Genomic DNA, 19,866 nt, shown 5'->3' on the forward strand with positions numbered 1-19,866 from the left:
AGCCATTGAAGCAAGGTCAGAAATAAGTCTTATTATCTCTATATGTTTGTAACAGAAAACTAATAAGGAATCCTTGTTAATAAATCTTATTGCATGATGATCTTCAATGTAATTCTTGTGCTATGAATGAATAAAATGTTATACGATGCAATTCATTTCCACATCTTTTCACATATGGCAAAATCTGTTTCAGTCAAAAAACACATCACAAGAAATTGCAGAGAAACTGTGATAAATTGTGGGTTCATTGAATATTGAGGAAAGTGGAAAATTTTATGTAGATATGGGCAAGGGTCATTTCATTCCTTCTCTTCATCTTTTCTCCGCAGTTGTATATCTTTACTTGTCCAGCTTATTATTTTCATTCAAGTTTTTTTATCTGTACCCATCTTATCTCACTAGCCACTTTGGACAGAAGTTACTTTAGGAATCTTCTTGCTGTTATTACATGACAATTTACTTCAGTCTAATTAATCTGTTTATATACTGGTTAAACTTCTAAAGAATATAACATAAAATATATATTCACACTCAAAACTCATTGATAACAGGGGAATAAAAATGTCCTATAAACATGTATATACCATAGAAACATTTCCAACTAAAAGCTGAAATGTTTATATAATCTGGCATCATGAAAGCTAAATAACAAATATGTGTGTATTATCAATTCTCAAATTGCAACCAAAAAACTATCCCCAGATTTAGAAAACAGCCATTTTTTAATTTTTTTCATCCTAATCTACACGCAAAGCAAACTAAAATTCTTCCATTACATAAGCTACTAAATCATGGATGATAAATGGTAGATTACTCCAAGGCACAACTCCATTAGAATGACATTAAATACTTAATTAAATTAATAAAGTTTAACACTAAATATTTTGTGCAGCCTTGCATCCATAAAAAGCCAATAGATGTTTCTAAAGCAAATTTTGGAGTCCAACTAATTGACAGCACTGCCTGTTACTCAAATCCTAAAAGAATTATTTATTTTTTGTTCCACTTGCTGCCATGAACTCAAGAATCTCAAGTACACAATCATGATTCACATACCAATGCCCAAAATCTGAAATACCGCCAGATAAGCAGGAATTTTAGCCACATAAAGTTTAAAACCTGTTTCAGAAACAAAAGATACTGATCAGTTCTCAGTTTCCAATCTCAAAGGACATTACACAACAAATAATTCAGCAATACATTGATAACACTCTAAAATATTAGTATGTTAACTGTTTTTATGACAAGGTTCCTATTCTTGTTTCCAATCAAGTTTCACAGCTTGCGAATGAATTTTTCACTGGCAGTGCATAATTCTCATGATAGCAGAATCAATTTATGATGCTGATAATGTCAAATTTCTCAAACAAAAGAATAAAATTATAATAAAAAAAAATTAATTCACATTCCCATCAAAAAGACTTCAAAACTAAAAAAAGTACATGGTCGTATTATATTTGGGTTAATCCCACAATGGTTACAACTATGACACAGGTGATATATAAGGAATTGCATGCTCCAAAAGCATAGTTATTGGGGAAAGAGGCTAGAAGCATTGACAATTTCTTCCCACAACTGTCAAATGCTTAGAGGTGCTTAAGTGCTAAGTGGATCCCTTTGCCTTGTAGATCAATATCAATAAAGCTCATCTTGAAATGACTTAAAAACAAATGGGTCAAATCCCCAAAAATAAAAAATTTAAATTCCTAATTAAATAGTCCATGAAAGACTTCGATGCTTAGCATGAGCATTTCTAATTAAATTCCTCCTTTCCGTCTCTAACATATACCGTATTTAATAGTGCCAAGTCATTATAGTTCATGATATGTTAAAACACAATCATGAGAAAATGGGGACAGGGAAGTGTACCATCAGTTTTTTAATTTTTTTCAAAATACAGATGTTCAATAAAATGCCACATATAAATACATCTGAAATCTAAATGCGTTATTATAATACGTGTAGTGGTGAAAACTGCATACCCATGCCCTTTTCCCTTATGTTTTGGGCCCACTTTGGTTTGAGTGGAGTAAATGCAATAATCAGCTTACAAGTGGCATAATTGTGTGTGAAAATGGTTCACCACATAGCCTGATCCTTTCATCACTGATCCTCAAATTTGCATACTTGATCCCTAGACCTATTTTTCACCACCCTGGGTCATATCTGCAAATGCAAACTTGACCCAAGTCACTTCCAGTCACAAAATCTGATCCCTTAACTTTTGAAATTCAAATTTATTCATTACCAACCACTACAGTAGGCATTGTAAACCAACTTAGTGTGTTGCATTGGTTTGTGTACTTGGTTGTTGTATTTAAGGGCATGAATTCACTTATTTGAAAATTATCTAAGAATGTTGGAATGTGAGAAGAGCATCAAGAACTAAGAGCTAAAGCAGAATCTACTATGCATTATCTACTTATGACATCATTCCAGGACCATTGCATGACTGCTTGTGTCTTCAATCCTTCTGTTTGGGGCCATAAAGTTGGTGTATACAAAGATCTAACCTAGAATAACATGAACCTTGTGATCCACAAGTTCCCCAAAGGTGTTTTTAAGCACCATCAACCCTTACACCATTTTAGATATCAAGATCAAGGCAAGTGAATTAAATCAGGCCATTTTCTATTAGATCAAACCCATGCACATCAGATCAGTTCCATGCAAAAGATCATGTCCACTCACAAGGATTAGGTTTGCAAGCATGGAAGTGAACCAAACTGAAACAATTAATCTTCAAGCTCTAAGATCTTCATCATAGAGAGCCCTAAAAATTTGAAAACAAGGTAAATTAGTAATGACATCTTGTCACATCATTTCCTTGTCATTGGTTGTCAAGCTAAGATCACATTCAATTATTTTAATTTCTGCATTTATTTACAGTTATGCCGATGATCAGCCCAAACTCCTTTATCTTAATTAGTGCACTTCCTTGGATTAGCCAAGATTAAGTTAAGTAGAGTGATAAAACCATTACATTTTGGTAGACTCGTCCACTCTTACACCACTCAAGGGTTTGGCCTTGGGTTTTATTCCTTCTACATTAGGGTTTCAAATCTAATTTCCATGATTGTTTATCCTCTATCCCAGATCTTATAGGATCCACCATTTTTTTGTGTATCATTGATTTTTATCATTAGGGTTTGGACCTTCATTGTTAATATAGTTTATCCTTGCCTGCCTACCCAGACTTTTTGTGCATCATTGAGACATCTTTTATCATTGATTCTCATAGTCCATTGCCATTAACGTATATTAAGACATGGAGTACCAATTTTGATGTGTTCCTACACTTAATTTTATTCAAAGCCCTCATCGTTGATGCTTTTATGCATATCTATCCCGTGGATATGGATGTGTCTTCAATGGAGGTCTTCTTCAATCATATTTCTAACCTCTCCTTAATAAAGTTTGTTTTCTCTTATCCTTCTATTGTGGATTACCTTATTTCACTTGTCCATGAACTTCATCTTGACTCTATTACTCATATGATTAGCAATAGCAAAGAGAATGAAAATGATGATGTGTTTATTTTGAGCACCTATCCTCCTCACACTTTTGTTCATGTTGATGATATATTAGCTCTACCTGTTGATGTGTTCACTAGGCACATGCAAACTCAGAATAAAATACCAAAGTATCTTACCCTCTCTTGAACAAAATCTTTTGGATGCTGAAGATTTGCTTAAGGTTCATCCAAGAAAGACTCCAAGGTTCCGAATGTAGGATCTCTACGTGTGGATAAGCCTAGTTGGTCGTTGTAATTACTGTTTCATCAAAGGGCATTTATGATTCGAAAAGACTCAACAATCGATTAGCAAATGGTATGCAGTAAGGATTTTCCCTAATACTACTAAATAATTTTCAAAAAAAGGCAAAAGGTGAGGGTTTAGAGTGAATTCTCAACTACTCTAGCATGAATGGATGAAGAAACAATCAATATAAGTGAAACTCAACTAGTTATAGCATCGCCATACATGAACAACTTTGCTAGAACTAATGCAATCTTCTAGGGATGTTTTAAGGTTTTCAAATCACTATCAACCATAGACACCATCAATTAAATGCATATCAAGGGTTAAACAATGATCGAACTTAAACACTTTTAAATGCTCCAGTTGACCACACAAGGCTCCCTTACAATCAGCAAGGAAGCTAGTGGTATGGATAACGAGCTTCACAATGTATCAAATACAACATTCCACCACCATGAAATCTAATACTAAAATTATTCATCAAAAGATTAGCTTAAGAAGATAGAAGAACCATGTACTGAGCTTCAAGGATTGAGTAAAAACACCATAACTTCAATGTTTTCATTAATCCAATGACCAAATAACAACAATTCTTCAAGTCTAACTCTTGCTATTATTCCTCTCTCACTATTCACTATTACTATCAATTGTTAACTATTAACTGCTCTTATTACTATTCTCCTTATTAACCTTTACAAATGAAATGAGTGGAGCTTATATAGAGCTTCCAAATACAATGAAAGGCCGAGATCGAATGGAGATCAAGGGCCAAGATTTTGCCACCTAAACTCTAATTAGGGTTTGACATAAATGAAAACCCTATTTGAATAATCATTACCATGAATCAACCGATGAGAGAATAACACATGCTGACACGGAAATCGAGGAACCATCCTCCAATAGGAACACGACATGCCAAATGAGATCATAACAAACTTTCTTCTTTCTCCTTCCTGGCATATTCGATGAATCTAGACATCATGCTCTCAATTTTAGAAATAGGAATCTCAGGTAGATTCTTCATACGCTCCTCTAGGTGAATCACCTCATCAAAGGCTATAAGAAGTGAGACCTCCCATCCATGCTCAAGTTCTTTTGTTTTATCAATATGAAACATAGTGGTATGCATAAGATCCAACTGTTTTTCTATGATTAGTCCATCTTCTCCTTAAAAGATAACCTTTATCCTTTTTTCTAATTCTTGAATGTCCACATACGCTTCAATTTCCATTCTTTTGTCAAGAATGATACACATTACCTCAATGATCTTATCATGAATAGGATGGACGGTATCTTCCACTTGGTTACATCTATTACTCACATCTTCAAAAAGGAGTTTCTTTATTTGAAGCAAGGTTGACCATTGTAAAAGATTAGGAGTTGATTCCTTCCTAATTATCCCTTCTTGTGCCAGCAGTTGTCTAGGTGCCTTCCTTAATGTTTGCAAAACAAGAATGGTGACGTCCTTAGTATGGACGAAGGCATCAACTATCATCATAAGGTTATGAATTATCTCAAGAACTCGAATGGCTCTTCCAAGTATTTTCATCATATTCCTTACAAACTCATTACCCATTGTGAAAGATTTGTTGATCCAAGCCTCTAGAAGTTGTGCTGAATTTCTCATTTTCTCCATGTGATCAACTGACTCGATAGAAAGCAAAGGAGGTGGTGTGGTTGCTAGACTTTGATGTCTCAAAGGCTACTGAAACTACTGAATATAGCTCCTCCATGCATGTACCTCTTTCTCCAATCTTTTGTTCTTTTCTATTTCGGCTTTTAGCTTCTCATTTACTGCTTTTACAAATTCAGTGGCTTCCTCCATGGCTTGCTCGGAAGTGAGTGGACCCAAGTCGAATGTCTCCAAATCGTATTCCTCTGCCAAGATCTCATCTTCATACTTATCTACAGTGGGAGTGGCAATCTCTATCCTTCTAGAACCTGTATCATCCCTTATTATCTTAGACATCTTTGGAGCTTTCCTTTTCTCAATGACCTCTTGAGATCCATTTAAAAGACTATCTAAATCAAATGCTTGTTCTTCTTCTTCTTCTATCACTTCTTTGGTAAGCATTTCCTTAAGCCATTCGGGAATGGAGGATCTTCCTTCTCTTACTTGTACTTCTTCAGGTGGAGGTTCATTTCTAGGAGGAGAGGTTACTTCACTATTATCCTCTTGTTCTTCATCATCACAAATCTGAATATGAAAGGTTGGGTGTGATGAATTGAGACATTCTTCCTTGTTCTCGCTTGTCATTCCTATCATTTTGTATTGTTGACTCTATTGATTCATCTACTTCGTGGACTACATCTTCATTTCTTCTTTGATCTTCACCTTGATCTTCTTTCTCATGTCTAGAAGAAACGTTGGGAGTTTGATCAAGATTTGTCTTTTGCTTCTTCTTGGAAGTTTCCTTCTTTCCTTGTTCATTCTTTCCTTGTTCATTCTTTCTCTTTGATCCTTTTGAGTGTGAAGCATTCTCACTCACAATTACCCTTTCCTCTTCTTCCATCCTTGCCTCTAAGTTGAAAGTCATGGTCACATCTTGCTCCTTCAGCTTTTGATGTTGAATATCTACCCATCTCCGTGTGCAAGTTAAAACAGGATCCATCAATTCCCTCAAATCTATGACTTCTTGCTCATCCCAATTGATCTTTATTCCTTTGTCAGCTTTCTCATAGGTAGATTGGATGTATCGACCACTATCTTGTGCTTGGTCGGCCACTCTATATATCTTGCATTTTCTAATTAGGTCAAGAGGCATCCGAGAGTGCATCTTCTTTTGTTATCTCAGAATCATCTTGCGCATTCATCCAAAAGTCTTCAACTTGAGACACATGCACGTACTTCCTTCCAGCCATATCTTTAACATTACCATGGGGATCAAAATTTTCTCTAGAAGAAAATGGTGTAGATAAATAGAGAGATAGTTCTGGCTCGGCACTTTCAACTGCTTCGAGTGAAGGACAAACTTCTATTGAATTTCCAAGTGAAATGGAATTAGTGATGACAGCTCCATCTTTGTACCTTAAGGATTTAGTACATGCTAACAATTGCCTTGTCACCTCAAGAAATACTATTCTATCCATAGGATATCGTGGCAACATAAGGGGAGGAGAAGGACATCCTTGGATCCTTATATATGTGAACTTGGGAAACTGAATAAACCACGCCCCATATTGCTTGATTAGGTCTTGTGCATCTTGAGACAACCTTTGATGAATTCCTCCTTGTAAGGTCCTGGTGATATGCATCGTGAAAGTATCATTGACCAATCTATAATGTTGTTTAGGTGGATGATGCAATATCTCATAAGAATCACAAACCCTTATCCCTCTAGGCCCTCTTCCAACTCGGCCTCTATGTGGTAGCCCTGCATATTCATAGCTCCTTGCTAAAGAATATATGATATACGAGCTCATGTGAAATGACTTAGTTGGAATCAACCTTCTCAACTGCACATCTAGGCAATTACTATGATCCTTGCCCAATTTATCATTCCCTTTCCTTGAATAATGATTTGAATGAAAAAGAACATCCACTTGTCAAAGCAAAAGGCTTGAGGAGCTCCTACAACTCGACCAAGCAAAGTGATCAAATCTCTGAACTCTTCTTAAAAATCCATGCGATGTGGCCCATTGGGAATCTTGTTAAGGCGAGGTCTACTCTTTTGCAACCAGTCCCTATTGATGACTGATAGGCATGCGTCAGAGTCATCTTCATAAATTGACTTGGCTCCTTCTAGACTCCTATAGATCATGTCTCTATGTTCTGGTAGATGGAAGGCTTCACTTATGGCTCTCTTTGATAGGTATGCAAGAACAGTTCCATCCTCTGCCATGATTGTCCTTGAGTGTGAATCATAATGCTTGGCACACTTGATCATCAATTCATGACATCGAACTGCAGGAGGGAAACCGGCTGCCTTGATGATGCCGCTCTCTATTATCCTCTTGGCTATAGGTGATGGTTTGCCGATGTATGCTGCCTCACGAAACTTCTTCACGTCAAAATTGCCAAGGTTTGTGTCTCCAATGTTGCTCCATCGAGATGTAATCTTGGTCTCCAAATCATCACCCTTTTGGTCTTCTTTGATAAGAGCTTGCCTTGAAGATGATCCACTTGCCTTAGGTGCTGCCATGATTTACCTATAAGAGGCGATCAAGTTAGTATTTTGATTAATACATTGAGGCTTATCGTACTTGAATATGAATTGAAACTTGCATCTAAAATATAGAATCAATTGCTGGCATGCACCCTATCTTTGAATCAATTCCAAGTTCTTGCTCTTAATCAGATCTTAATTTCGATTTTAAAATGCAGTCCTTACCGGTGATTTGATGAATGTGAAGCAAGGACTAACACTAACTAATGAATGCAATCTTGATAGCTAAAGATAAATCTGGACTGATTAAGGATGAATTTGCTATATGACAGTCCTCCTTCCTGGATAAATGATGACTCGTTCCTTCAATTTGCTAAACTTCGACTTTGTTGCTGTGTCTTCCTTGACAAATTCACTTTGCTGATGACTTATTTTGCTGTCTTGAATTCGAAGTTTGCTGACTGCTAGAGAAATTCGCTCAATCTGCTGATCAAAATCGCTGATGATAGAAGACAAATGTTTTGATTTGTTTTTTGAAATGATCTTGTGAATGCCTTTATATATGCGATATGTCTTTGGAAACAATTAGGCCGACTTAGTGAAAATGAATATCAATTAACCTTTCATGATGGCCAACTCTTCATTTTAAGTTTCCTTTATTGAAAATCGAAATTTTGAATAGATTTTTGGGCGCCAAATATTTGTTTCATGCGACTTTGCTTGGAATTTGGTCAAGGTTTTATTGATTAAACATTGATTTCGCTCTATGTCCTCCTTAAGGACACGCCCTATATGGTTTTTCGCTCTTTGTCCTCTCGAAGGACAAGACCTATAACTAATTCGCTGACTATCCTTGATGAAGGCGGAGCTCTTGATGTATATTTCGCTCTATGACCGCCTCAAGGACAGGCCCTATAATTAAAATTTTCTCCATGTATGTCCTAAGGACGGGACCTATAAACTCGCTTTGGTCAGCCTCTTAAAAATGTATGCTTTATCAAATCGCTTCATGTGTTTGATGATCAAACTCAAGGCAAGGACTTCACCCAATGTCCTCTCCAAGGACAAGTCCTATAATAAGATAAATTCGCTTCATGACCAGGCCTAAGTCAACACATATTATTCACTTCGCTTTGTGTCCTCTTCAAGGATAGGCCTTATAAACAAATTCGCCCTTCGTCCTTGTTAAGGACAAGACCTTTATCTTATTATTTCGCTCTATGTCCTTTGTGCGGACAGGACGTAAAATCGAACTCACCTTGGTGATCGTCCTAAGGATAAATTCAAAATGTTCTTACCAAATGTTCAAAATGTGGACTCGGTCTATGCTCTTTCAAAGTTTGTTCAATAGCCAGCCTAGGGAAAAGGTTAAGACTATAAACCTGCTCACTCAATGTCCTTTGGAAGGACAGCCTTCAAAAGATGGTTCGCTCTGAGACCGGCCTAAGGACAGGCCCTATATCACATTTTCGCTCTGTCTCTTGTCAAAGGACAGGCCCTAAATGAAATTTCTGCTATTGGACCAGCCTAAGGACAAGGTTTGAAAGTATGAATTCATTCTTAGACCTTCATGTGGACAAGACCTAAATAACAATTTGCTCAAAGATCAGGATAAGAACATGAATCAAGCTCACTCATCCTCCTCTTGAAGGACAGGACCTATATCCTATTTCGCTTTATGTCCTTTGTGAGGACAAGACCAAAAGATGAACTTCTCTCATCGACCTCCCCAAAGACAAGTTTCAAAACATAGTTCGCACAATGTGCTTGATGAGGACAGAATCAAGATAGGCAAAATTCGCTCTCTGACCTCTCTAGAGACGAGACCTAAAAGACAAGATTTGACAACTTACCTTATGACCTTTACCAAGACATGACTCGAAACTTACTACTCCATAAACTTGAAAGCAACATCAATTCTGCCTTCTAAGAAAACCTCAATAAGAAATTCGCTCTATGTCCTTCGGAAGGACGGGACCTCAAAGATAAACTTCTGAGCAATGATGACTCCTAACTTAGCCTAATCCGATCTATGCTAACCCCATAAACTCACTCATTTCATCCTGAAAGCAGAGAGAGGCAAGACTAGACAAAAAGAAAAAACCAAAAAAGAGGGGTCCCTATTTTGATGGGGCGATGTGTGATATGGTCACGACACTACCCTCTCATGATACATCTAAGGATCTTCCTTCATGTTATGATATACCTAGAATGTCTACCATTTAAATATCTCATGCTAGTTTTCCTAGTCATACTTGCACCTCTCTTGCTTCAACTTGCCTTGAGGATCCTAGTAATGTCAATTCATGGGTTTCGCCTTCACATGAGGTTGTTATTCCTCCTATATCTTGAGGCTCATGGTCCATTGATGATATGTTTAGAGATTGCCACAGTAGCAGTTCTTTATCTTCTCATGGTGTGGATGATTCAATTTATGATTAATATTTTTCTAATGCACTTATGATAAAGTCATTTAGTGGTAATGTAAATGTAAAGTCACAAGTTAAATCAATGCTATCTTCATATAGTGTTTATCCACATTGTGCTACCTTGATTGATAGAGTTATACAATGGTTTAATTCATTTCATAATTATCATACATCCTTCCATGATATACCTAGTATGTCTATCATTTAAATATCTCATGCTAGTTTTCCTAGTCCTTTTGCGCCTCTCTTGCTTCAACTTGCCTGGAGAATCCTAGTAATGTCAATTCAAAGGTTTCGCCTTCACATGAGGTTGTTATTCCTCCTATATCTTGAGGCTCATGGTCCATTGATGATATGTTTAGAGATGACCACAGTAGCAGTTCTTTATCTTCTCATGGTGTGGATGATTCAATATATGATTAATATTATTCTAATGCACTTATGATAAATTCATTTAAGTGGTAATTTAAATGTAAAGTCACAAATTAAATCAATGCTATCTTCATATAGTGTTTATCCACATTGTGCTACCTTGATTGATAGAGTTATACAATGGTTTGATTCATTTCATAATTATCATACATCCTTCCATGATATACCTAGTATGTCTATCATTTAAATATCTCATGCTAGTTTTCCTAGTCCTAATTGCACCTCTCTTGCTTCAACTTGCCGTGAGGATCCTAGTAATGTCAATTCATGGGTTTCGCCTTCACATGAGGTTGTTATTCCTCCTATATCTTGAGGATCATGGTCCATTGATGATATGTTTAAAGATGACCACAGTAGCAGTTCTTTATCTTCTTATGGTATGGATGATTCAATTTATGATTAATATTATTCTAATGCAGTTATGATAAATTCATTTTGTGGTAATGTAAATGTAAAGTCACAAATTAAATCAATGCTATCTTCATATAGTGTTTATCCACATTGTGCTACCTTGATTGATAGAGTTATGCAATGGTTCGATTCATTTCATAATTATCATACATCCTTCCATGATTTGTCATGTTCTTTCATAAATTACTTTATTATTGACCCTAGACCATGTTTAACTCATGATTCTCCTTCTTCCCCTTCTAATGGCCCTTAGTGTATCCCCTAGATTTTTCTATGCATCATGATGATATACAACTTGTTGATGGAGACCCTCCTTCGCATCCTTTTTTGTTTTCTTATGAGGTATCTTTGAACAAACATGACTTAGCCTTGCATGAGGATAATGTGCCACAATTGATGATACATCTTTCCCATCCTCTCCCCCATTACACATATAAGCATACACATGGATAAAAAACTGTTGAGAATGATATTTAACCTTATCTAAACTACCTTAATAGTGAGATTACGCAACTAACAAATTGCATTAATGATTGTGAGCAAATATTTAAACAAAAAGATTTTGTCAATGATATTGCATAATATTTGGCACATGGCATTTTGAATGATCATGTACCAATTGGATTTGTAGCAGCTTCTTCTAAATGTATGATGGTAGAAGTTATTCATTATACCATTTACAGCACTTCCAAACTATGTGCTTCCCCTATTTTCACGAGGATCAATCGCTTGCTAGATTGTTTCCAACAAATGAAGTGGTCATCCAATCAAATGATTTTATTCATTACCATATTTTTTTCTCACTTCTTATGGGCATTTGGCTAGTGCTTCCATGATAAAATTTCATTATAACATTGAACCTAAGACAAGTAATGCTAAGTTCATGCAATGCAAGAAAGAATAAAAAGGCCCATTTAAAGTGTTAGTTACTACCATAAGTTAACGACGATGAACTTCAATATATATTTATGGATGGTTCGCTTCCATTCTTTAATAGCCAAGTGCATTACATGTCTCATCATTCATTTTTTTAAATTATGAGCTTACTATATCTAAAATTCTAAATATCAATGTGCTTTATTCAACAATCGTTTCTAATTATATTGGGGCGTCTCTAGCACGTTGATGAGAGCAATAAGGATATACCTCATAATCATCATTGTACACATATCAAACCAAAGAACTTAAGCGCATTTAATACATTAGAGGAGCCTACACATGTATTGAAACAACTTTTGGAATACAAATCTTATTATTTTACCTCCAATTAAACCAATGGGTGTGGCTAATCTTTCACCACATAGGGCTCAATATTTGTGTGTTTATCATTGTGTTGGCACAGTTCCCACCCCCACTTCAAATTGTGGAGAATATCCAAATTGAGGGTGTTTTTTATGAATGTCCCTAGTTATAATTGACCTTGATCTTGGCTTGTTTCAAGGAATTCTTTCTTAGCCAAATTGTTTATCCTAATTACTTTCTTTTTATTGTAGAGTTGGTCATGTTCTCCTAATTAAGCCTTTGTCCCTATTGCAATCAACTAAACTAATTTGGCTATGTGTTTTTTCCATGTGTTGCCTATGTTCCCAGTTTTAAATGATCATTTGTTTGCCTTGTTGGGTTTCACATGCAAAGTTCTCACTTGAGTATTTGTCTCCTTGGTTTGTATGTCTTACATCCCCTTGTTTTAACCTCTATATTATTCGAAGATGGTTTGAGATTACAACATTCATGTTTGAATCTATTTCATTCTCATAGTGGATTAGTTGATTGCCAAGAGTATCCATTTAGGATTTCAATTTCTCCAAACATGGCGTGGTTACGCTTGATGATGTACAATTGTTCAAGCGGCACACCTCTATTGGTTTGAACATGAAGTCTTTAGTGAATTGGAAAGAGTCATTCTTCACATCCAAGTGTATTTTTGCTCCAAGTTTGTTTAGCTTTACAAATCCAAAATTGCCTTGGTCGTCAGTTTGTTTTATGTTTTGAATTCTGTAATGTCCCCTTTTGGGAGGACACTAAATCTTGCCCAATAAACTTGTGGAATTATTGCAAATTATGTATTTCCAGTCTGCTGTGGTAATTTGGACAGATTCAATTCGATGTTGTTTCTCTCTTTGAATGCACATGTCTACTGTTTATATCAATCTGATCTGCTGCCTATACTCCTGTGCGTGTGTGTGTGAATGAGAATCCTTTCTATTCCATCAGGTCTGATTCTCTGGTTATTGATTTAATGTTTCCTCTTCTTTTCATTCAATGCCTGCTTTATTATTGTTTGCAAATTTGTATTTGTGTTCTAATCTCTTTGATAAATGTTCATATTATTCTTCCATATTTTCTTATAATTCTGATTTAGGTCTTCTCTTAAATCTGCTTTTAATGCTTCAGATATTTTGTTCTATTCCATGGATCCTTCCTTGTCAAATGAAAACTTCTCCACTTTATATCTTCCAATGTGAGGGAGAGGTCACACCTCTTCATTATGGATGCCCTTTGGCAAGAGACACACCCTTTCACCATTAGCACCCTTTGAAGGAGTGCAACTCTTCATTACTTCTGCCCTTTGAAAGGGATACAACCTTTCACAATCAGATCTGCACTTCTTATTTAAATCAGGTCTGCACTTCTGATTCACAAATTATCCTCCCTCAAATGAGTTCTCTTCCCCCTTTTATATCTCATGTTTGAGGGAGTCACAACTTTTCATTTCATGTCTTTGACCATTCATTAACTTAATTAATATTTAATTATGTTCTTTTATATTTTATTTTTATTTTATTATTATTATTTATCATTAAATTGTATTTCAAAGTAGGGACATTACAAATTCAAAAGTTGTTGCTTTAAAGCCTCTAGAGCATCTCCTTTGAATTTTAGATCTCAAGTGGTTTGAATTTCAATTGATTATGATTTTGGATTGGAGTTTGGAAGATTTTAAAGTCTTGTGGTTCTTGTAGACAAAACCATTTCAATCCAACTTAATTTTCAATTATCCACTTGATTATATTTCCTTGGTTGCCCCAAGAAGGTCAAGGATTTAGAGTCGTCTTATCCCCTTATTTCATATGTTTTTGGTCTTGAATTTCACTTAAAGTGTTTGCCTTTTCATTTTAGTCCCCAAAGCATTCCATACCCACTGAAATTTATTCCTCGCTTTATCCCAATCTTGGGTCCAAGTTCTTAATTAGTTTACCTTTGGATATGTTGTGAGGCATTGTCATGACTCGTCAATGAGGTGGCAATGAAGTGAGCCTAAAACAAGATAAAATCCAATTTATGATGTGATTTTGGTCCCAAATTAGCCTAAAGCATTAATTTTGGGTCGTCCTTCAATGTTGGGGTTAGGACTATTTCTTCTGAGGTTGTAGTGGTGTGCATAAGGCTGTATTACTCACACCCAAGTTATGTCAAATGTGCACTCATATGGGGTTTTAAAGGATATCTTGTTGACCATTATTGTTGCAGAACCTCAACTAACTCTATTTGTAGGATTTTAAATTTCCAGATGAACCTAACCTTGTCCTTTGCAACTTTTGGTGGCCATGCATTGGTTAGTAGTGTCTACACATCCACTTCATTTTCATAGTGTATTTTGGCATCTGCACTTTTAGGCAAATTTCAAGCCCTCTAACTTCACTCTTTGGAGGTCCCATAGCTTGTAGGAATTACAAGTAACAGCTCTCTCTATTTGACAATGTTTGTGTCTTAATCTCATTTTTCATACTTTTTTTGTTGGATTTATAGCTTCTTGTCTGTCTAACCCTTCCTTTGTGTTGGCTAACTAATCAATCCAGTTGCAGGTTTTCTAGCTCACTGAACTATTTGTTCATAGTTTTGCAAGATTGTCTTATTGCTAATTGTCTGTTCTTGTAGGTGTTTCAGTATCTACAATCTGGTTTTTGTAATGTGTTTAGCATCTGTATTTCATCTTTCAGCATTTGTATCACTTTTGCTAGCCCTATGAACTTTCACATTTTTGCCCTAGTCTGCAGCATCTTTGTGTAGATATCAGTGTTTGTGCTCTTTATTTCTTTATTCTATAAACTTTAGCATCTTTGACCTAGTTTTCAGCATTTTTGTTTTTATTTTAGTGTGTTCCTTGTTTTAGCATTTGTTTCACTTCATAGTTGATTTTCAATTTTAGCTAGCCCTCTTGTTGGGATCCTTCTTTATCTATTGTTCGAGTCATTTCTCAATCGATTTTGTCTATGTTTTCCTGCAAGAGCAATCGTCCACATGCAAAACTTTCAAACTACTAATGCCTTCTGTAAGATTGTTTTGTGCAAGATTAAATTCTAATAAAAATAACTTCACACTTCATTTTCTAAGAAAATTAATCTTATATGCATCTTTTTTTTTCCATACATATGGAATTGTGTATGCTCTCCTCTCATGTTGCAAGGCAATCTTAAGGATCAAAAGCAATTTTACTTGTTTTTGTCTAGTGTGTTCTTTCTTTGTGACTTAAACCACATAAGCTCTCTTCTCACACCTTAGGGTGACCTTGAAGATCACAAGTGGTTTATTTCAATTGCATCACCCAAAGGTTGGGTGTGTCTGATCTTCTTTCATGTGCTTTTGCAATATTGGGAACCAAAAACATTTATCCCTTCCCATTTTTCTACTTTCCTAGGTGGTCTTTATCAACTTGGATTTGGTCACCAAGCAATCAAGCCCAAACCCCATGTGCCAACAAGGTATATAATTCTAGGGAGGAGTTATCATTTTGAGCTAAGTCGGCATCCACTTTATAATTAACCAAGTGATGGAGGGGAGTTATCCTCTTGAACCAAGCCAATAGATAGAACCTTTGTCTCACAAAATCGAGCCTTATATATCCTTAGGTATATAGAGGACTCATTCTAGATGAATCTTGTGCAAACCTAACATACCAAACCTTTTGGTTGCTTGGTACTTGTGATACACCAACAAGTGGTTAGCCTCAAGTTACTCAGCACATATATTTTGAACAAAATAGTGCTCCACTCCTAATCCTCTACAGTTAGCACTTTGAGAGATCAAACCAACACTATTTGCAAACAAGTTCAAATATTACCAATGGGCTCACAATCCCAAGCACGCCAATTGAGTAGCTAGAGGCCTCTTGTGTCTTCATTGTCTTCTTGTTTATGCTAAACCCATGCAACACTTGATTATCTTTGCGAAGCCTATCCCAATCAAAGCATTAAATCATGAATTGCCTTTTTGACCAGAACAAAACTCCCTTTGACAATGATGACAATGATGAGAGCCTTGAAGATCAAGATGAATAGCCTGATGATGAAAAGCTTATAGATCAAGAGGAACCTCTCAATGATGAAAGCTCTAACAAATATACCAATAACTCCAATGGTTCACCCAACACTAAACAAGGTCATGCCCACTAGATCATTTCCTACTTCAACACAATGATGCAATGGTTAAATATCTCACATGCATAAGACCCAAGCCCCCCCCAAACTATAACCTTGAACATTAATGTAAGGGAAACTTTTCAAATCAAAATCCATGCATAGTTAGTCCTAATCTATATCCATTTACCTAGAAAGCCCCTCATCTATCAAATTCTTACCCTTTATACTATCCATCAAAATAACCCTCCATCCACATCAATCCTCATCCATTAGTCCATAGAATTCGTAATCCACCTACCTATATAGTTCCCCAACCATCAAGCCATCCATTAATCCCTACATATATTAATCCATCAAACCATCCCTAGCCTATATAAATCCTAACGCTTCCAGTTCCAACCATCTATCTATACCTACAAATCCTAAAAAAAACCTATCCATATACATCTCATCCCTCAAAACATCCATCAAACCATCCACCAATCCCTTCAAATCTACCTAACCATGTGAATCTTAACCCATCAATCCATGAAGATTCTAATCCATCGGCCAATGGAGCTCCTAATCCAAATGACCCATGTGTTAACCCTCAATTATAAGAAATTTTTCTAGCACAAGAGGACCCTTCATACAAAAACTAGGGCCAAAGTCGGGACATGCTTGACCAACTCCAAACCTCAAACAAGCAATTGGCCTCCTTATCCTCTTGTTTGGGTTCTCCATTATCCAAACCTTCAAATGCTAAGCTGAAATCCAGTCCTCCAATTAACTCAACTTAGATATGAAGGATGCTATACAAGGCTATTAACAAGGAATCACAATCAAAAACATGAATTTAAGGAGTTGTGTTGCACCCTTAGTAAGCACGAGCACATTAAAATTATCCAGAATCCCCTTAGCAATATCATTCGCATAATTCAACCCATGCAAGATGCTAAACAAAGACGATCCGCCCCTTTCATGCTATCCATATGATCCAAGATCAATAAGCCTCACAATTATTAGTATTTGAAGTTGAGTAACTACATCCAAGATCTAAATGATGTGGAGACATCAAGCTTAAGGGAAGTGCACCCACATCACAAGATGAACATCAAGATCCTTATCCAATGCATGATCAAACTTGTCCACAATCAGCTCAAGGTCAAAGTGCCCACATTGATCCCAATGACACTAGCCAAGCACAAGCATCCTCTCAAATCCCAAACCAATCCCATCCCAAAGCAAAAATCCTATCAATTTGGTCCAAACCATTTTGTTCGATTTGGTCTTCTCATTAATGAGAAAATTGAATATCCCAATAGCTCCCAATTATCAAATGATGGATTCACTTCTTGTTTCCAATATGGCATATATCCCATGATGAGCCGAATTTGTAGAGTCGTCAACTATCAAAGCAAAGGTTTACGCCATTGTGAACAAGGAATCCTTGAACCCACTCATGGTTACAGTTTATGCAAACCAAGGATCCCACAACATCAAATACAAGTCTCTAGATGAGCAAAATAAGAATTTTAATGGTACTCCCATGAACACTTCGATAATTTTTCCCAACCTCAACGAGGTTAGTCTCATCATTCTGACAAAGGCCTTGTTGCCACCAACCTTCCATTGACCCCATCATCTCCATAACCAGCACATTTATTGGCTCCACCATTCCTACCACCAACCTTAACAATCCACCTCTTGAATCCATCACCCTAGACCACAAAATCAACACCTTTTACATATTTCCCAATGATGAAGCTATTGCAACCTACATGAGACTCCAATACAATGTTTCTATAAGGGATCATAAAATGGATTTTGATATTGACTTGGATATATTAGCATATCCCAAAGACCCATTTAAACAAATTTAAATTCCAACACCGCAAAATTCTAAATCCCAAGCAATCCAAAGGCCAAAAGCAAAAAAATCTATCTGATCCAACAATCCAATATACCTAAGTCTATGATTTCAAATCCAAAAAATCAAAATTTTCAATATCCAAATTCCCAAAATCCAAAGTTCTTTTTGGCCCCAAAATCTAGTCTTCAAAATCCAATGACTTCAAAGAAGAAATCCACGAATCTCAAGCTAGAAATCAATGGTACACAATCCCAAAATTTCAAAAATTTGAAATCCATTTGGAACCCAAAATCCCAAATCCCAACAATGATACCCAAGCAGAAATCTAAAAATTTAGGACACAATCCATTTGGACCCCAAAATCTAGCAATACAAATACCTAACCTAAAATCCAAAGTCCCAACGTCTAATAATCCAAAAAATCAACATCAATCAAAATTCAAAAATTGAAAAGCTAACAACAAATTGAATTTCAAAACACAACATGGTGTGCAAAATTGATGATCCGCATCTCCCTTGGTCTCATGACATTTACTCATGCTTCCATAATCCCATCATTCCATACACACCTTTTACCCAACCCAATCCATCACCACACCCCTTTCAACCAGCCTTTCACATAACCACTACTCACCCTTCATTCAACCTTCCTCCCACTCTATTTTCTTTGGTAGCCCTTTGGAGAACCAAGACTAGCAATTAATGAAGCTCACAATAACATCCATAGACCACAGCACTAGCAGCATGGTCCACTTACAGAAACTATTCAAAATAGGATATTATCAAATATCTGAAAATTGCGAAAATAAAAATAGTAAAGAGAAAAAATCATCCAACATTGAAAATCATTCCTAGGGTTCCTTGGGCAAGTGTTAGGATGAAAACCCATTCACAAACATTATACATTAACCACTCATTTATGTGTACACTACACTTGGGTGCAAGCTTCTTCCACTCACTCATCCCATCCAACCTTCGTAGGCATCAGCCAATGATCCATATCCCGAAATTATATCACTCCACCTATTGCATCCACATCCCCATGCCATCATATCTATCCACATTCCCTCCTTTGACCTTGATGAAGAAGTGGACAAGATCTTGAAACTTGTTTTTGGGTATCCCTTGATATGTCCAATTTTTTGCATTGCATCCTATTGATGTGTTTTTCATGCACATGCGAACACAAAATAAAATACCAAAGTATCTTATCCTCTCTTGAACAAAGTTTCCCCGAATGCTGAAGATTTCGCCTAAGGATCATTCGAGAAGACTCCAAGGTTCTTATATGTAGGGTCTCTACGTGTGGATAAGCTCTTGTGGTATGATTTGATTATGCTAGAATCACAAAGGGACTTACATTTGACTGCCTGAGCATTTAATTTGCTGGAACTTGAATCTTATCTACTGGCTAGAAGATAAAGAAATGGCAAAAGATACAGGGTTTGGAGAATTTAATCTAAGACCTAGAATGCAAGAAGATGGATGAACGACTAGGTGGAGTCCTACTGGGCT

At 36.2% G+C, this 19,866-nt stretch overlaps 1 protein-coding gene across 2 annotated transcripts in view; it reads right to left on the reverse strand.

Moving 5' to 3' along the window:
• Positions 1–19,866, reverse strand: part of LOC131043381 (membrane-bound O-acyltransferase gup1) — a 189,129-nt gene that overhangs the window by 63,459 nt on the left and 105,804 nt on the right. For both annotated transcript variants that reach the window (XM_057976572.2, XM_057976571.2), the window contains exon 13: positions 1,057–1,119. In XM_057976572.2, coding sequence (XP_057832555.2) covers positions 1,057–1,119 — 63 coding nt within the window. The remainder of the gene's footprint in view (positions 1–1,056; positions 1,120–19,866) is intronic.

The sequence above is a fragment of the Cryptomeria japonica genome, chromosome 3 (genome assembly GCF_030272615.1).
Source record: "Cryptomeria japonica chromosome 3, Sugi_1.0, whole genome shotgun sequence".
NCBI lineage: Eukaryota > Viridiplantae > Streptophyta > Pinopsida > Cupressales > Cupressaceae > Cryptomeria > Cryptomeria japonica.